This window comes from Rhinoderma darwinii, chromosome 8, assembly GCF_050947455.1.
Source record: "Rhinoderma darwinii isolate aRhiDar2 chromosome 8, aRhiDar2.hap1, whole genome shotgun sequence".
Taxonomy (NCBI): Eukaryota; Metazoa; Chordata; class Amphibia; order Anura; family Rhinodermatidae; genus Rhinoderma; species Rhinoderma darwinii.
In genome coordinates this window covers 19,078,595-19,096,986 of record NC_134694.1, presented here as the reverse complement: position 1 = coordinate 19,096,986, position 18,392 = coordinate 19,078,595, and the positions used below count along the sequence as shown (strand labels likewise).

At 45.1% G+C, this 18,392-nt stretch overlaps 1 protein-coding gene across 1 annotated transcript in view; it reads left to right on the top strand.

The window, feature by feature from the left end:
• The window catches only part of MECP2 (methyl-CpG binding protein 2), a 44,139-nt gene that overhangs the window by 19,845 nt on the left and 5,902 nt on the right, over positions 1 to 18,392 (top strand). The window contains exon 2 of the mRNA XM_075835432.1: positions 17,840 to 18,160. Coding sequence (XP_075691547.1) covers positions 17,840 to 18,160 — 321 coding nt within the window. The remainder of the gene's footprint in view (positions 1 to 17,839; positions 18,161 to 18,392) is intronic.

Genomic DNA, 18,392 nt, shown 5'->3' with positions numbered 1-18,392 from the left:
TTTTTACAGTGTTCACTTTGCGGTTTAAATTACATATTAACTTTATTAATGGAGTCATTACGGTCGCGGCGATACCACATATGTGTACTTTTACTAAATAAAACCACTTTTTATGGAAAAAAATGGTTTTATTTATTTTTTTACTGTACTTTTTATTAATAATCTTTATTTCACTTTGATGACTTATTTTATTAGTCCCACTAGGGGACTTTACTGTGCGATCTCCCGATCGCTGCTATAATGCTTTGGTATACTTCGTATACCAGAGCATTATTGCCTGTCAGTGCAAATCTGACAGGCAATCTGTTAGGACGTGCCTCCGGGAGACCCGTGCAGGACTTAGACTAGGCTGACGTGAAAAAGCGTCAGCCTAGCCTAAAGCCCATTAGTGACCGACGTAAAAAGGCATATTTGTGGTCACTAAGGCTGGGTTCACACGAGCACATTAACGTCCGTAAAGGACGGACGTATTTCGGCCGGAAGTCCCGGACCGAACTCAGTGCAGGGAGCCGGGCTCCTAGCATCATAGTTATGTACGATGCTAGGAGTCCCTGCCTCTCTGCAGGACAACTGTCCCGTACTGTAATCATGTTTTCAGTACGGGACAGTAGTTCCACGGAGAGGCAGGGACTCCTAGCATCGTACCTATCTATGATGCTAGGAGCCCGGCTCCCTGCACTGAGTTCGGTCCGGGACTTCCGCCCGAAATACGTCCGTCCATTACGGACGTTAATGTGCTCGTGTGAACCCAGCCTTAGGGGTTCCTTTTGCCCCCGCAAAACGCCGCGATTTTTGCGCGCGCAAAACGAACGCGCTCGTGTAAATCCAGCCTTAGAGTAGCTTTTGGTGGGGAAACATTTTTATGTTTCAAGTACTTTGACTTTAGAGATGGGAAAGAACCTTCATGGTGTCTTATAAAGCTGCAGGGCAGAAGAAGATGGTGCTGCCCTCCAAAAAAAACCTGACAAGGGTTTAATTCAAAGCATGCTGGGTCTGTGCAGTTCAGGTATAATACAGTCTCCGCTGCATTATATACTGGGCAGAGAAGGGTTCACAAACAGGTTGGGGAATATGTTGGCACGTATTTTTCTCTCTTTCCACCGTTATGTGATGGCGGGTTTTGATACCTTTTCTATCTACAATGTTGCTCTCTTGTGGACTTTTATAAAATAGTGATAAAATATTATGACTATAAAAATCTGCTCACCTCACATTTATAATTCCCAGGACTAAAGTTTATAATCTTATTTATCATGCACTGTCATCTCATACAGGAGAGAGCGCTCCAGCTGCAGAAATAAGTGGAGTGATTTAAAAAAATTGCTGCACAAATAAATAACTAAATACGCGTGTTTGGTCATTGCTATTTAATAGTTTGGGTTTACACTAGTATATATTGCTTACCATACTTCCCCGATCCCCCAAAAAATCATCAGGTTTCCAAGCTACAGAATGGTAAGGGTATATTCACATGCAAAAGTAAAAATGTCTGTAAAATACAGAGCTGTTTCCAAGGGAAAACAGCCTCTGATTTTCAGCTGTTTTTTTAAGCCTCAAGCGTTTTTTGATGTGTTTTTTGCGGCCGTATTTGGAGCTGTTTTTTCTATTGACACAATGAAAAACGGCTTAAAAAACGTCTGAAGAAGTGACGTGCACTTCTTTTTACGGGGCATTTTTTTACGCGCCTTTTTTTTCAAACGGCCTTGTAAAAAAACGCCCCGTCAGAACGAAACTTCATTTTTCCCATTTAAATCAATGGGCAGATGTTTGGTGGTGTTCAGCTTCCAAATTTTTCAGCCGTTTTTCGAGGTGTTTAATGTGTGAACATACCCTAACACCTACATGGAAGAACAATAATATTGTGGAGATTTTGTCATGTTGTCTCGATCATTTGTGTGCAGGGGGAGATGTCTTGTCTATCACTAGTCTCCTAAATCTTTTTTTATGTTGTTGACGTACGGGATATGGTTGTTTTTGAGATGATAATTTTTTCATGTTTGACAATGTTGTTCTAAACCAATAGCAAGATGTTTCTTAAATTGCGGTGACATGTTGCATGTGAGGCTGAAGTGAATTGAATTAGGTACTTCCATTAGAAAACTACTCCACTTAAACAGGGCCGTATAGTATGATGACAGGTCCGCTTTCATTTGGTCAGAATATTTCCCACATTTGCCTTATAATTTACATGTAAATTGCTGGAGTAGCGAATACAGCCCATGAGTGATAGGTTGTAGATGGGATTATAGATTACCTAAAGTGTATCAATTCCCTAGTAAAGTCCTTTCATTTCGCCCTTTACCAGCGGAGTGTTTTGACAAAACATCTGTGAATTAGAGAAAATTCAGTTTCCCTTTTTATCTCTGTGCACAGGCTAAGGCCTCATACACACGACCGCATTGGTTTTGCGGTCCGCAAATTCACAGGTCTGTAACGGTCAATTGGACTGCAAAAAACCCTTGCTGTGTATCCATGCCACCCCGACTCACAGGTCCATAACAATTCACCAGTATTGGTGAAGCTGCAATTGCAGACAGTAAAATAAGTTTTTGCAGTTTGCAATTGCGGCCCCCGCATCGATCTGTGTAAATCACGATCATGTGCATGGGGCCATAGAAAAGAATGGGTATAAATTACGACTGCAAAAATACGGTCGGGTGCATGAGACCTAAAGCATATTTTGCAGGGCTCTTTTTTGTTTTAAATATTTTCTTATTGAAAGTTTAATACAAATAAACATAAACCATGCGGAAGGCTGTTATTCTATACAAATAGTAGAATATAGAACCAAGTCAAGCGCTACATAGTCATAAAATAGGCAACAACAAGTTTTTCAATATGATAGAATGATAATGCTAAATATTGTCACATTTGTATAATAGAGGCTACAGAAAAAATTATATATTGTAGCCTAAAATGTAATTGGTAGATATCGAGGAAAACCTCAAAGCAATCATGATGACAAAAAGGTTTAAGTGACTTCCCTAAATAAATAAGCCTTGGAATTTTTACAGAAGAACAAAAAAGTAAGAGAAATGAGGGAGAATAAAATGGATAAGTAAAGACAACAGAACAACGCTAAAAAAGACAACGAATAGACACAAAGACGATGGTGTAAACTAAGGGTATGTTCACACGTAGTCAACAAAAACGTCTGAAAATCCAGAGCTGTTTTCAAGGGAAAACAGACCCTGCTTTTCAGACGTTTTTTTACCAACTCGCATTTTTCGCTGCGTTTTCCCGCCGTTTTCGCTGCGTTTTTTACGTCCGTTTTTGGAGCTGTTTTCATTGGAGTCTATGAGAAAACAGCTCCAAAAACGTCCAAAGAAGTGTCCTGCACTTCTTTTGCCGAGGCTGTATTTTTACGCGTCGTCGTTTGACAGCTGTCAAACGACGATGCGTAAATAACAGGTCGTCTGCACAGTACGTCGGCAAACCCATTCAAATGAATGGCCAGATGTTTGCCGACGTATTGTAGCCCTATTTTCAGACGTAAAACGAGGCATAATACGCCTCGTTTACGTCTGAAATTTGGCCGTGTGAACATACCCTAAGAACACAATAACGCCTCTATAGGCATCATTAAAGTCTGTAAAGGGCCTGAACGCTTTGAATTCAGTCTTATGTATTTCTTAACACAAACAGAAAAAATGGGACATAGATATCATCAAAACCACAAAAAAGGCCATACTTACTAGGTAGGTGGGTGGGTTTTCACCCACCCACCTACCTAGTAAGTATGGCCTTTTTTGTGCTTATGTATTTCTTGCATGAAACTGTATTCGTTTCCGTCAGAGCTGGCGACTCCGTACCAGATAAAATAAGTACAAAAGATGTTTTTAGAGGTATTCTTCTGTACTTATTGTTACACTCATATAGAGCCCCACTGGTAGTTCAGTATAAGCGCATAAATGAAAAAAAAACAAAACACCCCTCCACACCCTGCATTTCCACTACACTGTGGACCGACAGTAGCGTTTACAGCAAACTCTGAGTTAGGCAGAATTCACACGACAGGGTTTCCCGGCCGGGTGCCGGCCGTTCATAAATCGGCCGGCACCCGGCTGCATTAGGAACAATAGACCCCTAATGGGGCTATTGACACGACCGATTTTTTGACGGGCCGGGAAAACCGGCCGTCAAAAAATGGGACATGCTCTGTTTTCGGCCGGGTGCCCGGCCGCCCGGCTCCCATAGAAGTCTATGGGGCTGGGTAATACACGGCCATCACCGGAATGTGTCCCGAGTGATGGCCGAGTCTACCGTCGCTCGCGCTCTCTCTCCTCCTCCTCCTCAAAGTGCAGAGTGCATGTGAGGGGGAGGAGGGTCTTTTTTTGCTCCCTGTATGAGTCGGAATCCCCAATCCCCGGATTGGGGATTCCGACTCCTACAGGGAGCAAGAAGATTCCGCTACAGGAGAAGTGAGTGACTACACTGTCCATATATGGACACAGCGAAGTCACTCACTTCTGCAGCGGAATCCCCGACTCTATGGCCAGGGATGCCGCTACAGGAGAAGTGAGTGACTACACTGTCCATATATGGACACAGTGACGTCACTCACTTCTGAAGTGGAATTCCCGACCTGTGGCAGGGAATTCCTCTCCAGGAGAAGTCAGTGACTACACTGTCCATATATGGACATTGAAGTCAGTGACTTCTCCTGGAAGGGGGGGGGGATGGGTGCAACCTACAGGGGGCTGGGTGGCATCACCTACAGGGGGCTGGGTGGCATCACCTACAGGGGGCTGGGTGGCATCACCTACAGGGGGCAGGGTGGCATCACTTACAGGAGGCTGTGTGGCATTACCTACAGGGGACTTGGTGGCATTACCCACAGGGGACTTGGTGGCATTACCTGCAGGGTGCTGGGTGGCATTACCTGCAGGGTGCTGGGTGGCATTACCTGCAGGGGGCTGGGTGGCATTACCTGCAGGGGGCTGGGTGGCATTACCTGCAGGGAGCTGGGTGGCATTACCTGCAGGGGGCTGGGTGACATTATCTACAAAGGGCTGTGTGTGGCAACAAATTTAAATGAAATTCATCCAATTTTAAAACGGACAGGGAAAAAAACAGATGCAAATCGGCCGGTAAAAACGGCCGATTTTCCCGGCCGACACTCGGATCCTGTCGTGTGAATGAGGCCTTAATATATACTTTTCCCTGGCTAAGGCCTCATTCACACGACAGGGTCCGAGTGTCGGCCGGGAAAATCGGGTGCATCCGGTTTGCATCCGTTCCGGGCCGAGTTACCGTTTTTACCGGCCGATTTGGACCCGATTTGCATCCGTTTTTTTCCCTGTCCGTTTTAAAATCGGATGAATTTCATTTAAATTTGTTGCCACACACAGCCCTTTGTAGATAACGCCACAGCCCCCCTGGTAGGTAATGCCACCCAGCCCCCTGTAGGTGATGCCACCCAGCCCCCTGCAGGTGATGCCACCCAGCCCCCTGCAGGCGATGCCACACAGCCCCCTGCAGGCGATGCCACACAGCCCCCTGCAGGTGATGCCACCCAGCCCCCTGCAGGCGATGCCACCCAGCCCCCTGTGGGTGATGCCACCCTGCCCCATGTAGGCGATGCCACCCTGCCCCCTGTAGGTGATGCCACCCACCCTGCCCCCCTGTAGGTGATGCCACCCTGCCCCCTGTAGGTGATGCCACCCTGCCCCCTGTAGGTGATGCCACCCTGCCCCTGTAGGCGATGCCACCCAGCCCCCTGTAGGCGATGCCACCCAGCCCCCTGTAGGCGATGCCACCCAGCCCCCTGTAGGCGATGCGACCCAGCCCCGTGTAGGTGATCCCACCCAGCCCCCTGTAGGCGATGCCACACAGCCCCCTGCAGGCGATGCCACACAGCCCCCTGCAGGCGATGCCACACAGCCCCCTGCAGGCGATGCCACACAGCCCCCTGCAGGCGATGCCACACAGCCCCCTGCAGGCGATGCCACACAGCCCCCTGCAGGCGATGCCACCCAGCCCCCTGCAGGCGATGCCACCCAGCCCCCTGTAGGCGATGCCACCCACCCTGCCCCCTGTAGGCGATGCCTGCCACCCTGCCCCCTGTAGGCGATGCCACCCTGCCCCCTGTAGGTGATGCCACCCTGCCCCCTGTAGGTTATGCCACCCTGCCCCCTGTAGGTGATGCCACCCTGCCCCCTGTAGGCGATGCCACCCTTCCCCCTGTAGGCGATGCCACCATGCCCCCTGTAGGCGATGCCACCATGCCCCCTGTAGGCGATGCCACCATGCCCCCTGTAGGCGATGCCACACAGCCCCCTGTAGGCGATGCCACACAGCCCCCTGTAGGCGATGCCACCATGCCCCCTGTAGGTGATGCCACCCACCCTGCCCCCTGTAGGTGATGCCACCAAGTCCCCTTTAGGTGATGCCACACAGCCCCCTGTAGGTTGCACCCATCCCCCCCCTTCCAGGAGAAGTCACTGACTTCAATGTCCATATATGGACAGTGTAGTCACTGACTTCTCCTGGAGAGGAATTCCCTGCCACAGGTCGGGAATTCCGCTTCAGAAGTGAGTGACGTCGCTGTGTCCATATATGGACAGTGTAGTCACTCACTTCTCCTGTAGCGGAATCCCCGGCCATAGAGTCGGGGATTCCGCTGCAGAAGTGAGTGACTTTGCTGTGTCCATATATGGACAGTGTAGTCACTCACTTCTCCTGTAGTGGAATCCCCGGCCATAGAGTCGGGGATTCCGCTGCAGAAGTGCGTGACTTCGCTGTGTCCATATATGGACAGTGTAGTCACTCACTTCTCCTGTAGCGGCATCCCCGGCCATAGAGTCGTGGATTCCGCTGCAGAAGTGCGTGACTTCGCTGTGTCCATATATGGACAGTGTAGTCACGCACTTCTCCTGTAGCGGAATCCCCAATCCCCGGCCGGGGATTGGGGATTCCGACTCCTACAGCGAGCAATAAAAGACCCTCCTCACATGCACTCTGCACTGTGAGGAGGAGGAGAGAGAGTGCGCGAGTGACGGTAGACCCGGCCATCACTCGGGACATATTCCGGTGATGGCTGTGTATTACCCGGCCCCATAGACTTCTATGGGGGCCGGGCACCCGGCCGAAAATAGAGCATGTCCTATTTTTCGACGGCCAGTTTTCCCGGCCGTCAGAAAATCGGTCGTGTGAATAGCCCCATTAGGGGTCTATTATTCCTAATGCAGCGGGGTGCCGGCCGATTTATGAACGGCCGGCACCCGGCCGGGAAACCCTGTCGTGTGAATCCCGCCTAAATATGCTCTTTAAAATTTCTAAGTGGTGTATTTTTATCCGGCTAAAAAACAAATATATAATATCGCCACAATTGACCCAAACATTAAACGTTGCCATGTTTTATAAACTGCATACGCCGCACACAAAAAATGCAAAAAAAGTACAGTGGGATAGTTTTTATTTTCCATTCCCCGCCCCCCCCCCCCCCCCCCCAAAAAAAACCAGTTAAATTTATAAGTAAGTTCGATGTACATGAAAATAAAAAGTTATAGTTCTTGTACTGCGGTGACATAAAAAACCAAAAAATGTTTTTTCTTTTTTGTGCAAAAGTAATAAAACAGAAATAAACCGTACACATATTTGGTATTGCGGTAATTGTATCGGCCCATAGAATAAAAGGAACACGTTCTTTACACTGCACTGAACAACGTAAATTTAAGACCAAAAAACAATGCCACCATAGCTGTTTCTTTCAGTTCTTAAAGTTAATAAAAGTTAATAAAAAAATCTATTCTCAAAAATCATGCCATTGAAAAATACACATTGTCCACGAAAAAACAAGCCCTCATATGATTATGTTGACGGAAAAATAAAAAGATTATGACTCTTGGAATGCGACCGTGAAGAGATGAAAAATAATGCTTTGTCATTATGGCCAAAATAGGCCTGGTCATGAAGGGGTTACGGAGCGCCTGAGTAGGATCTTTCTTCAGGAGGTGACTGAGAAAATATGAAGTTCTATATAAGGATCCAGAATCTTTTGACCCTAGGACAAATACACCTGATGTGTAACAGGGTGCCCTCTGTGATACATCCTTAGAAGCAAGTGGCAGACACATGAGGGTATAATCTATGAAATCTGGAAGGCACCGTATACCTCCTCATCAAAGCTTTAACTTTGGCTTGTGCGTTGCATCTCTTTTGATAGTACAAATTTTATACCTCAATATATAAAAACCTATACCACAATACGTCTGGTATTTCCCAAACGTGTAAACCTATTTTTGGCAAGCCCTCTCCTTATGCCCCACTCCGGACCCCTCTATGAGCCGCTTCTGCTCTGGTGAACTTAAAGCGGTTTTCTAGTCATAAGAAATTGATGGCCTATCCTCAGGATAGGTCATCAATATCTGATTGTTGGGGGCCTGACCACCGACATCCCTGCCGATCAGCTGTTTTGAAAGGGCCACAGTGCTACAAGTGTGTCGGCGATTCACAGTACGAGCAGTAACAGTAAGGAAGGAGAAGCAACGCTCGTACGAGCGCCGCGACCCCTTTAAAACAGCTGATTAGCGAGGGTGCCTGTAGTCGGACCTCCACCGATCAGATGCCGATGGCCTCTCCAGAGGACAGGCCATTTCTTATGACTGGTCAACCACTTTAATGTATCTGTATTCACTGGTCGCTCATTCTTTTAAATGGGCACCATGTAATACTGCATACTACGGCCTCATGCACACGGTCATGCCCGTAATCACGTTCCACAATTACGGGCGCAGCTGGCGGCCGCGGATTGCCATCTGCATTTTTGGCCTGTGCTCCCATACAAAGTATAAGAGCACGGGTCCATAAAAAGCAAGAGATAGGGCATGTTAAATCTTTTGCGGAGGCTTTTTAAGGCCCAGACACCTTCCCGCAAATATATGGGAATGTGTCAGTGGTCAATAGAAGTGAATTGTTCCGCAATTACGGTCCGCAATTACGGACAAATTTTACGGTCGTGTGCATGGGTCCTAAGAAATAAGTGGCTCCATGGAGCTTTCAGTGATTACAGTTGGGGGTTAGGCCCAGTTCACACAGGGTTTTTTGACACGGAAACCGCGTAAGAATTAGCTCTAATAAACATCCGAAACCGCCTTTCATTGATTTCAATGGGAGACTGAGGCATTTTTTTGCCCAAGTAGCTTATAGCTACTTGGGAAAAAAGGCGGCATGTCCTATTTTTCCGAGGTTCCGCCTCTGACCTCCCATTTGAAATCAATGGGAGGCAGAAAAAAGCGTTCAATGGCTGTGGGCGAAAAACGCTGAGAAAACCGCAGGAAGAAGTTGCAGGCAGGTCAAAATTCCTGAGGAAATTTTGAGACAGATTTTTTTTGCCTTCAAATTACTCCATGTGAACAAGGCCTTGGAGAAGGCGGAGAACAAAAAAGTCTGTTTTAAAATAAATATTTATTTTATTTAATTAGATTTACTATATAGAAGTTGAATTCACATCACGTTTTTGCCCTATGTTTAGCAGGTACGCCAGGAAAGCCAAATGTGTGCATAGGCTAGTATAAGAGAAAGGAGCAGTAATGTCAACACTTGTACTTGCATTTGGGATTATTTTTTTGCTGATGATGAACTCTTATCTCTGCCATTAAGTGGTTAGATTTGCCCTGTATAGGTATTGATCGTACAACGCTTTCTCTGTTGTGTTTGGATTTCTTTTATGCAATCCTATGTAGTACTGTTTGTAGATTTTACTAATGGGGGTTTTACATTACCATTTTTGCTTTTCGTTATTTTGGGAAGTATGCATCCCTGATGAAAGCTTCCAACTAAGGCTTCGTTCACATCTGCGCTAGAGCCCCGTTCCGTCTGAGCTTTCTGTCGGAACGGAGCCCTGAAAGACACAAACGGAAACCATAGGTTTCCGTTTCCATCACCATTGATTTCAAAGGTGACGGATCCGGTGACAATGGTTTCTGTTTGTCTCCGTTGTGCAAGGGTTCTGTCTTTTGATGGAATCCATACCGTATACGTATTCAATGGTGATGGAAACGGAAACACAGATGTGAACGAAGCCTAAAGTGCCTGAGGGCATCAAAGTCATTACCATAATATTTTATTCTTAAAGGCAACCTAGAACTGGAGGAGTTGGTCAGCTTGAGTTTTGTAGGAAAATATTTAGTCTAAGTTGTAATTTATTCATTTAAAAGAAAACTTTTGACATGTCATCGTGAAATAAAATTGCAACTTGTGATCTGTAGTACTGTACTGAATGAATATTGTACTTTCATATATACGCATATTTTTTAAATAAACTATGGCCACATTATGAAGGAAGAATTATGAAGTACTTAAGAAATTGAAAGCAAATTAGCTGGTTCCCTTCCCTCTCAACTCTAGATTATATTGGATATAGTGTACTCTAGGACTTACACTATTTTGGTAGCTCTTCAATTTTACGTTGGGGTATTTCAGTTACAGCGATTTATTTATTTATTTTTTTTGTTTGATTTTTAAAGTGTACCTATTTCATATGTGAAGGCAAGAAACTTTGGAATATATCTTATTAGAGGAAAGGGACATTTTCCTTATCCCCAGGATCCTTGTAAGGGGTTATTAAGTTATCCATTGTTCAGTGCACAGTAAATTGCAGCATGCGCTACTTTCGTCCGAATATCACACTATACTCGCTCATTCAAGTAATCCGCACTCGGATGCCATCCAAGTGTGTTCTGTTTTCCACTAATATGTTGCTAGGCAACGCTGAAAAGAACGCAGGAAGTACTGCCAGAGTAGCTTGTGACAAAGTGGGCATTCCTCGGTGTCAGATGTGAAATGGGGATGAAAACTGATGACATACGGACTTTAAAAATAAAAACTGTACAAGCCGAATTCACTCGGACACAATATATGAAAATTGTCAGTTTTTTCATGATGAAACACAGACGAGTTTTCCAATGTTCACTTGAATAAGGGTATGTTCACACGCTTAGCAAAAAACTTTTCAAAATACGGAGCTTTTTTCAAGGGAAAAAGGGAAAACAGCTCCTGATTTTCAGACGGTTTTTAAGCAACTCGCGTTTTTCGCTGCGTTTTTTACGGCCGTTTTGGAGCCGTTTTTCTAGAGTCAATGAAAAACGGCTCCAAAAACAGCTCAAGAAGTGACATGCACTTCCTTTTCACAGGCGTTTTTTTACACGGCCGTTTTGAAAAACGGCCACGTAAAAACACCCCGTCGGAACAGAACGCCGTTTTTCCCATTGAAATCAATGGGCAGATGTTTGGAGCCGTTTACGGCCCGAAAAACGGACGAAAATAAGCCGTGTGATCATACCCTTAAGGCTAAATGTTCACAATCCTCTTACAAAAGCAATTGGTCAACCGTAACACAGGGAGGAGGGAGATAGGGATCCTCTAATAGGGCTAGAGTTACAAGAAGGCCTCATGCCGCAGCAGCAGAGCCCAGGACTTGTCCTGTCTTTGTGCTCTGTTGGGACCATATGTAAGTTATATTATTCTCCCCTAGTGCTGCCATAGCATTGTAATGATCAGTGGAGGTCCCAGCAGTTGGATTTTTACAGATTGTGAAGGTGATTAGTTTATTTTCTGAAAACTCCTTTAGGGTCGGTTCACACATTTTTGACTCAGATTTACACAAACGTGTGAGTTTTGCGCGCGCAAAAAACGCTGTGTTTTGCGCGCGTGGCAGGTGCGTGACAGCTTTGTGTGTCATGTTCATATGGATGTGTGGCTGCGTGCTTCCGTGTGGTGCGCGTGATTTTCACGCACCCATTGACTTCAATGGGTGCGTGATGCGCAAAAAATAGAAATATAGAACATGTCGTGAATTTTACTCAGCGGACTCACGCTGCGCAAAACTCACAGACAGTCTGCACTGCCCCAAAGACTTGCATAGGTCCGTGCAACCCGCGTGAAAACCACTCGGGTTGCACGGAAGTATAGCACGTTCGTGTAAATCCGCCCTTAGTCTGATTCTTCCCTGAATCCAACGCCATTTTTCTTTTCTTCCTACTCCCCTTGGCTCCGGAGTTATTGTCCCCTGTTCTTTTGACACCCGAAATGTAAATTCACTGTAGTTAGCCAATGGGGTGTGAACTACAGTGAATATCCTCTGGTGGAGCCATCTTCACTGCCTCTGACGCTGTCCAATCAGCACAATGCAGCTTATTTGCCTGATGAGAAGTCTTCTCCCTTCATAGTCTCGTGAGATCGTTCTGGGCTAGGCTGGTCTATTTCTAGACCTGGCCATGATGAATTTAATATGCAGACTTTTATTCAAGTAGGGGGCTGACTTTGAGACGCTCACAATTTGTCACGTTGACCACCACTGCCCTATACCTTAGACCCTGTTCACACGACGGAATTTTTGCGGCTCATTCCGCCGCAAAATTCCACCTGCCATTCATTCTAATGGGATTCGGACGCTTCTTTTTCCTGCTAGCTGATTTTTTTTTCAGCTAGCGGAAAAAAGCGTCCTGCTCGATCTTCGGGCGGATTCTGTCCGAAACCTCCCATTGAATTCAATGGCAGGAAAAATATTCCTGCCGACGGCGGGACCCGTCACGCAAAATCCTTAGGAGTATTCCTTGTCAAAGCTGCAAGAAAACCAGAGAGGCATTCGAGCATACATGCCCTGTAAACCATGCGGCTTCTGAGTGCATAGTGTTAAAAGGACTTTTCAATATGTGTTTTATGTCATTCTTTTACTCCAGGTTTCTTTGGGTGAGACACAGCAGGTTTATACATACACTAGCACAATGCACTTTCTAATAGAAACAGTTCACATAGTTACTGTTCTGTATTCCCTTCCCCCATTACAGGAAAAACTGTTTTATTTGCTGCTGCTTTCAGATGCGGGTCTCTGAATGGGGCCTAATTCTCTGCTATTCCGCTTCTGTTTAACCTGCAGAATTAAAACTGACGGAAAGATGGTAAATAGCGAACACCTTGTCGATGTTGCGGATGCCTACAAATACTGTACTAGCATTAAGCCTGCATGCCAATGCCGCACTAATGACAATTTCTGCTGAAGAGTAATGAGTGGCTGTACTACTAATGGCGGCTATACTCTCTAAACTGAACACTGTGGTCTAATGATGTGTAAAAAGTCACACAGGAACATCTAGCACAGTTATTACAAAGCAAATCTCTCCAAGCTCTTGAAGTATAAAATCGCTGCAAGGTAAATCATACATCCTGTTGGTTTTTCCCTTGACAATTCAATAATGAAAGTGCAAAATATAAAAGACGTTTTTTTATTCGTAGTTAAAAGCGTATTTTACTATTTTTAAATAGCGATTCCGAAGGATATCTAATTGCAGCCTTTCTTTGCTATGCTTTTAACCTAAACTGAATGGGGGCCATTATTGCCTCAGAAGATTACGTTTATTGGGCAGTACAGCTTTGATGTCCTACTTCAGCAGTGTGACGTTCAGTTTTGCAGGTCATTATTAGGAAGCGATGGGCGGGGGGGGGATCAGCGGGTTTCTTTTCTTTATAAGTGTAGGCAGAATATTCGGAAATGCTGAATAGACAAATGTGTAACTATTCATTGCATGAAAGAAAGAACTAAGGCCGTGCTCCGCTGCCGGAAAACAGGGATAGAATATCCTGCCTCCGATATTGGGTCCTTTCTGCAGAAAACATTATCGAGACTTTTTGATTCCCTCAAAACAAATGAATGACACCTGTAAGGCCCTGTTCACACACAGCGTCGGAATCCACAACAAAAAACACCCGAAACCACCTACCATTGATTTCAATGGGAGGCAGAGGCGTTTTTCACCGCACGCGGTTTTAACCGCTCGGGGGAAGAATAAGCAAGATGCTCTTTCTTCCCGCGGTTCCATCTCTGACCTCCCAGTAAAATCAATGGGAGGCAGAGAAAGCGTTCTTTGCCCGTAGCGCTTATTGGCCGCGGCAAGAAAGTGCAAGTCAAAATCTGCCTCAAAATTCCTGAATGAATTTTGAGGCAGATTTTTTCTGCCTGCAAAATACTACATGTTAACAGGGCCTAAGGCTATGTTCACACGGAGTATTTTGGGGGAGGAATATCTGCCTCAAAATTCCGTTTGGAACTTTGAGGCAGATATTCCTCTCCCTGCACGCCGATTATCGCGCCGTTTTTCGCCCGCGGCCATTGAGCGCCGCGGGCATAAAACAGCGAGAAGTACGCTTTCTCCTGCCTCCCATTGAAGTCAATGGGAGGTCAGAGGCGGAAGCGCCCGAAGATAGGGCATGTCGCTTCTTTTTCCCGCGAGGCAGTTTTACTGCTCGGGCCGTTTCTGCCGAGTTTTGCGACGTGGTTTCCGCGTCAAAAAACTCTGCAAAATACCCCGTGTGAACATAGCCTTACAGTCGTCAATTACCCTGAGCATGTGGCTCTGTTAGGGTCAGTACACATTGACTGAGTTTTTTGGCACTGATTTTTATGCGGAAACCGCATCTGAATAAGGGCTTATTCAGACGAACGTAAACTACGCGCGTGCAACGCGCGTGATTTTCACGTGCGTTGCCCGTAGCTATATTAGTCAATGGGGCCGTGCAGACATGGCAGCGTTTTTTGCGCAGCGTTGCTCCGTTGCAAAAAACTCACGACATGTCCGTTGATTCAGCGTTTTCAACGCATCATGCACCCATTGAAGTCAATGGGTGCGTGAAAACCACGCATGTCGCACGGAAGCACTTCCGTGCGATCTGCGTGTTTGCGCAACAGCTGTCAAAAGGATGAATGTAAACAGAAAAGCACCGCGTGCTTTTCTGTTTCCGAACATCCAAAAGGAGTGTCTTTGCGATTAGCGAACCCCGACAACCGAAGCTAACTTCACCGGGTTCGGCCAAACTCGTTTTGGCCGAACCCGGCAAAAAAATTTCCGGTCCGCGACGTCGGGAGACATTCACTGTGCATGGTGCTGAAAGAGTTAAACTGTTTCAGCACAATGGACAGTGACTTGCGATCCCAAAATACATGAACCTGTAAAAAAGAACGAAGTTCTAACTTACCGATTACTCCTGTCTCCTTCCTGCAGTCCGACCTCCCGGGATGACACTTCAGTTCAAGTGACAGCTCCAGCCAATCACAGGCCAAGCACAGGCTGCAGCCAATCACAGGCTGCAGCGGTCACTTGGACTGCCGCGTCATCCAGGGAGGTGGGGCCCGATGTCAAGAGAGGCGCGTCACCAAGGCAACGGCCGGGAAGTTCTCGGTAAGTAGGAACTTTATCTTTTTTTTTACAGGTTTTTCGCTGTTGTGTTCGGCATTCACTGTCGAGGGTGCTGAAAGATTTAGCTCTTTCAGCACCTTGGACAGTGACGGGCGTCGACAAGCCTCATCTCTATGATGCCGGCTGCGCGAAAATCACGCAGCCGCGCATCAGACACGGATGACACACGCAGCTGTCAAATGGTTTTTGCGCGCACAAAACGCCGTGTTGTTTGCGCGCGCAAAAACGCAACGCTCGTGTGAATCCAGCCTAAGTGTCAAAAACCAGCCAAATTCGTCCCCATTGATTTCAATGGGAGGCAGTGGTGTTTTTTCTCCCGGGCGGCTTTTGGCATCTTGCAGGAAAAGAAAGTGGCAGGTCCTTTATTGCCATGGATTTATTGAATCAATCGGAGGCAGAAAAAACCCTAGAGCGATAATTTCTGAGAGTATTTCTTTGTGTTTTCTGCCCTGCCTGCGGTCCTTGCATTTGCTTCAATGGCCGCGGGCGAAAAATGCCGCAAAATAACGCGGAAAAAAGTTCAGGCTGTTCAAAATCTACCTTTAAAATTCCTGCAGGAATTCTCAGCCAGATTTTTTTTCTGCCTGCAAAAAATTCTGTGAACTCGGACATTACATATGGCTTTATATTTTAGCATTCTTACCTAGTGTTTCACAACAAATAGTAGTTCAGAATTGTAAATATCCAAATATAAATCTGTCATGCCAACTACTTAAAGCTTCTGCCAGTAACACTCCGTTCTTCTGCCAATATCATTAAAGCAGATGATTATTAGAAACTCTTTATTCATAAATCTAAATTCAACAACCTTCAATGATATACTTCATAGAAACAATTTATCCATTCTTTCTGGCTTTTATTCTCGCAGGCTTGACTTCCTATGGGTGTATTAAACAGGGCCGATTTTGTGGTGTGTTTTTTTTTTTTTTTTTCTCTGACTATTTTTCCAAAATCAATGCAAAAAAACCCCCCACAAGATCGGCATGTGCAATTAATACCCTATTGTGGAAATTTTCATTGACATGGCATTTGGGACACTATTATTATATATTGCTCTACAGGACTACCTATAATCTATAATGATAGGAGTATGCAAGGAGCAGTTTACCAAAGGCCAAAGTTGATGAAAAAAGACTATTTCAACCACAACAAATGATAATTTAACAGCTAACGATGACAGACCGTCCTCTTCTGAAAAGGAGTTGGCTGTACATGGGACACTCGGGCAATACACACACAATCGTCCGTGAAAGAGCAGCCCACAGGGGGGGGCGAGTAAGCGTCTGTAGATGCCATGTTCGTTTATTAACGCATGGGTGTGAGTGGACCTCCACTTTATTATCATGATATAATTTCCGGTAATACATCGGCCGTGACTCCTCTGGTGTAATCGAACATGTATTGGCACTTTGAACACCTTTAACGTCCAATATCATCTAAAATGTGTATGTCTGCTTTTGTGCAAACGTCAACCAACTTTTAACTAATGTGTATAACCGCCTTAACTAGTGTGTATAACCGCCTTAACGAATGTGTATAACCGCCTTAACGAATGTGTATAACCGCCTTAACTAGTGTGTATAACCGCCTTAACTAGTGTGTATAACCGCCTTAACGAATTTGTATAACCGCCTTAACGAATGTGTATAACCGCCTTAACGAATGTGTATAACCGCCTTAACGAATGTGTATAACCGCCTTAACTAGTGTGTATAACCGCCTTAACGAATGTGTATAACCGCCTTAACTAGTGTGTATAACCGCCTTAACGAATGTGTATAACCAACTTGTGTACCTGTACTTTCATAAAACTTTTGACATGCCACAGTAACATGTCAATAAAGAAGCAAAAAGCACGGCGCCACATAGTGCAGGTCAACAGGACTAAAAAGGAGTAGAGAACGTAGTTGGTTATGCTCACCACGTAGAGGTTTGATAAAGGCAATAGGTAAATCCACTAGTGCTGCTGCCAGAATCCAAACCGGTGAACCGAATGGTCACCGCTAATTGAAACACATGAAGATAGTGAAAAAAGGACGGATCCTATAGGGCGCTGCTGCGTGGCTGTAGTAGATAGTCAATGATGATAGGAAAAGTATAAATAGATATTTATTGAACACTTAAATGGCTACGCGTTTCAACGCTGTACTAGCGTCTTCCTCAGAAGATACTACAAAAAATTCTACATGCACTACCAATGTTAATAGTGATTATTAAGTACCTGCCAACAGACAGTCGCTGTTTCTGTTTATTTTTTTTGGTTTTTTTTAAGTCCCTTTGCAAAAGAAAATGTCTGAAATGTAATTCTCATTAACTAACTTTTGCCCATTGTGTTTGGTGATTTTTTTTTTCTGTTCTTATTGGCCCCACCTGCCAATTTATTGAGTCTTTCTGCAAACTTGCATGAGGACCGGGGGGAAAGGGGAATGACAACTTCTCTGTACGTAATTCTGCATCAGAAAAGGGGTTGTCGCTTTTCCTGTAACAATACACTCAATGGATAAGGGCACGGAGCCAATGAAATGAAACCATTTTCACACCATTTACTCTTTAGATAGCTGATGGGGCTATAAAATGTTGTTTGTGATTGTCCTACTGCAAGTTTCGTGTTTTTGTATCAATCCTAATCTTATTTTATTTTTAAGGGAGGATAAAACGGAAGAACCACCAAAACTCAGGAAAGTTAAGAAGGATAAAAAGAATGATGAAGACACACCTGAAGAAGCCCATCCATCAGCACAGAAGGCAGAAGAGTCCGCTGAAGCGGGCAATGCCGAGGTACCAGAAAGCACAGAGGATGCACCTGTGGGGCCTGAAGCCTCTGCCTCCCCAAAGCAAAGGCGCTCTGTTATTAGAGATAGGGGGCCTATGTACGAAGACCCTACTCTTCCTGAAGGCTGGACAAGAAAACTGAAACAAAGAAAGTCTGGACGTTCTGCTGGAAAATTTGATGTCTATTTGATAAAGTAAGTAGTCAAAAATATTTCTAAGAATACTAGAAATGTGAATGTTTGTATGTACGTAGTATGTTAGTCCACTGAAACCATATGTAAAATGGATTGTAAGCATAGGGGGAAAATATACTTTCTAACAGCAATAATATATTTTGAATGAAACTTAAAAGGGATTGTCTGGTTTAGAAAACCTATTTTCTCGTTTAAATCATTGGGGGACACAGCATTATGGATATAGCCCCTT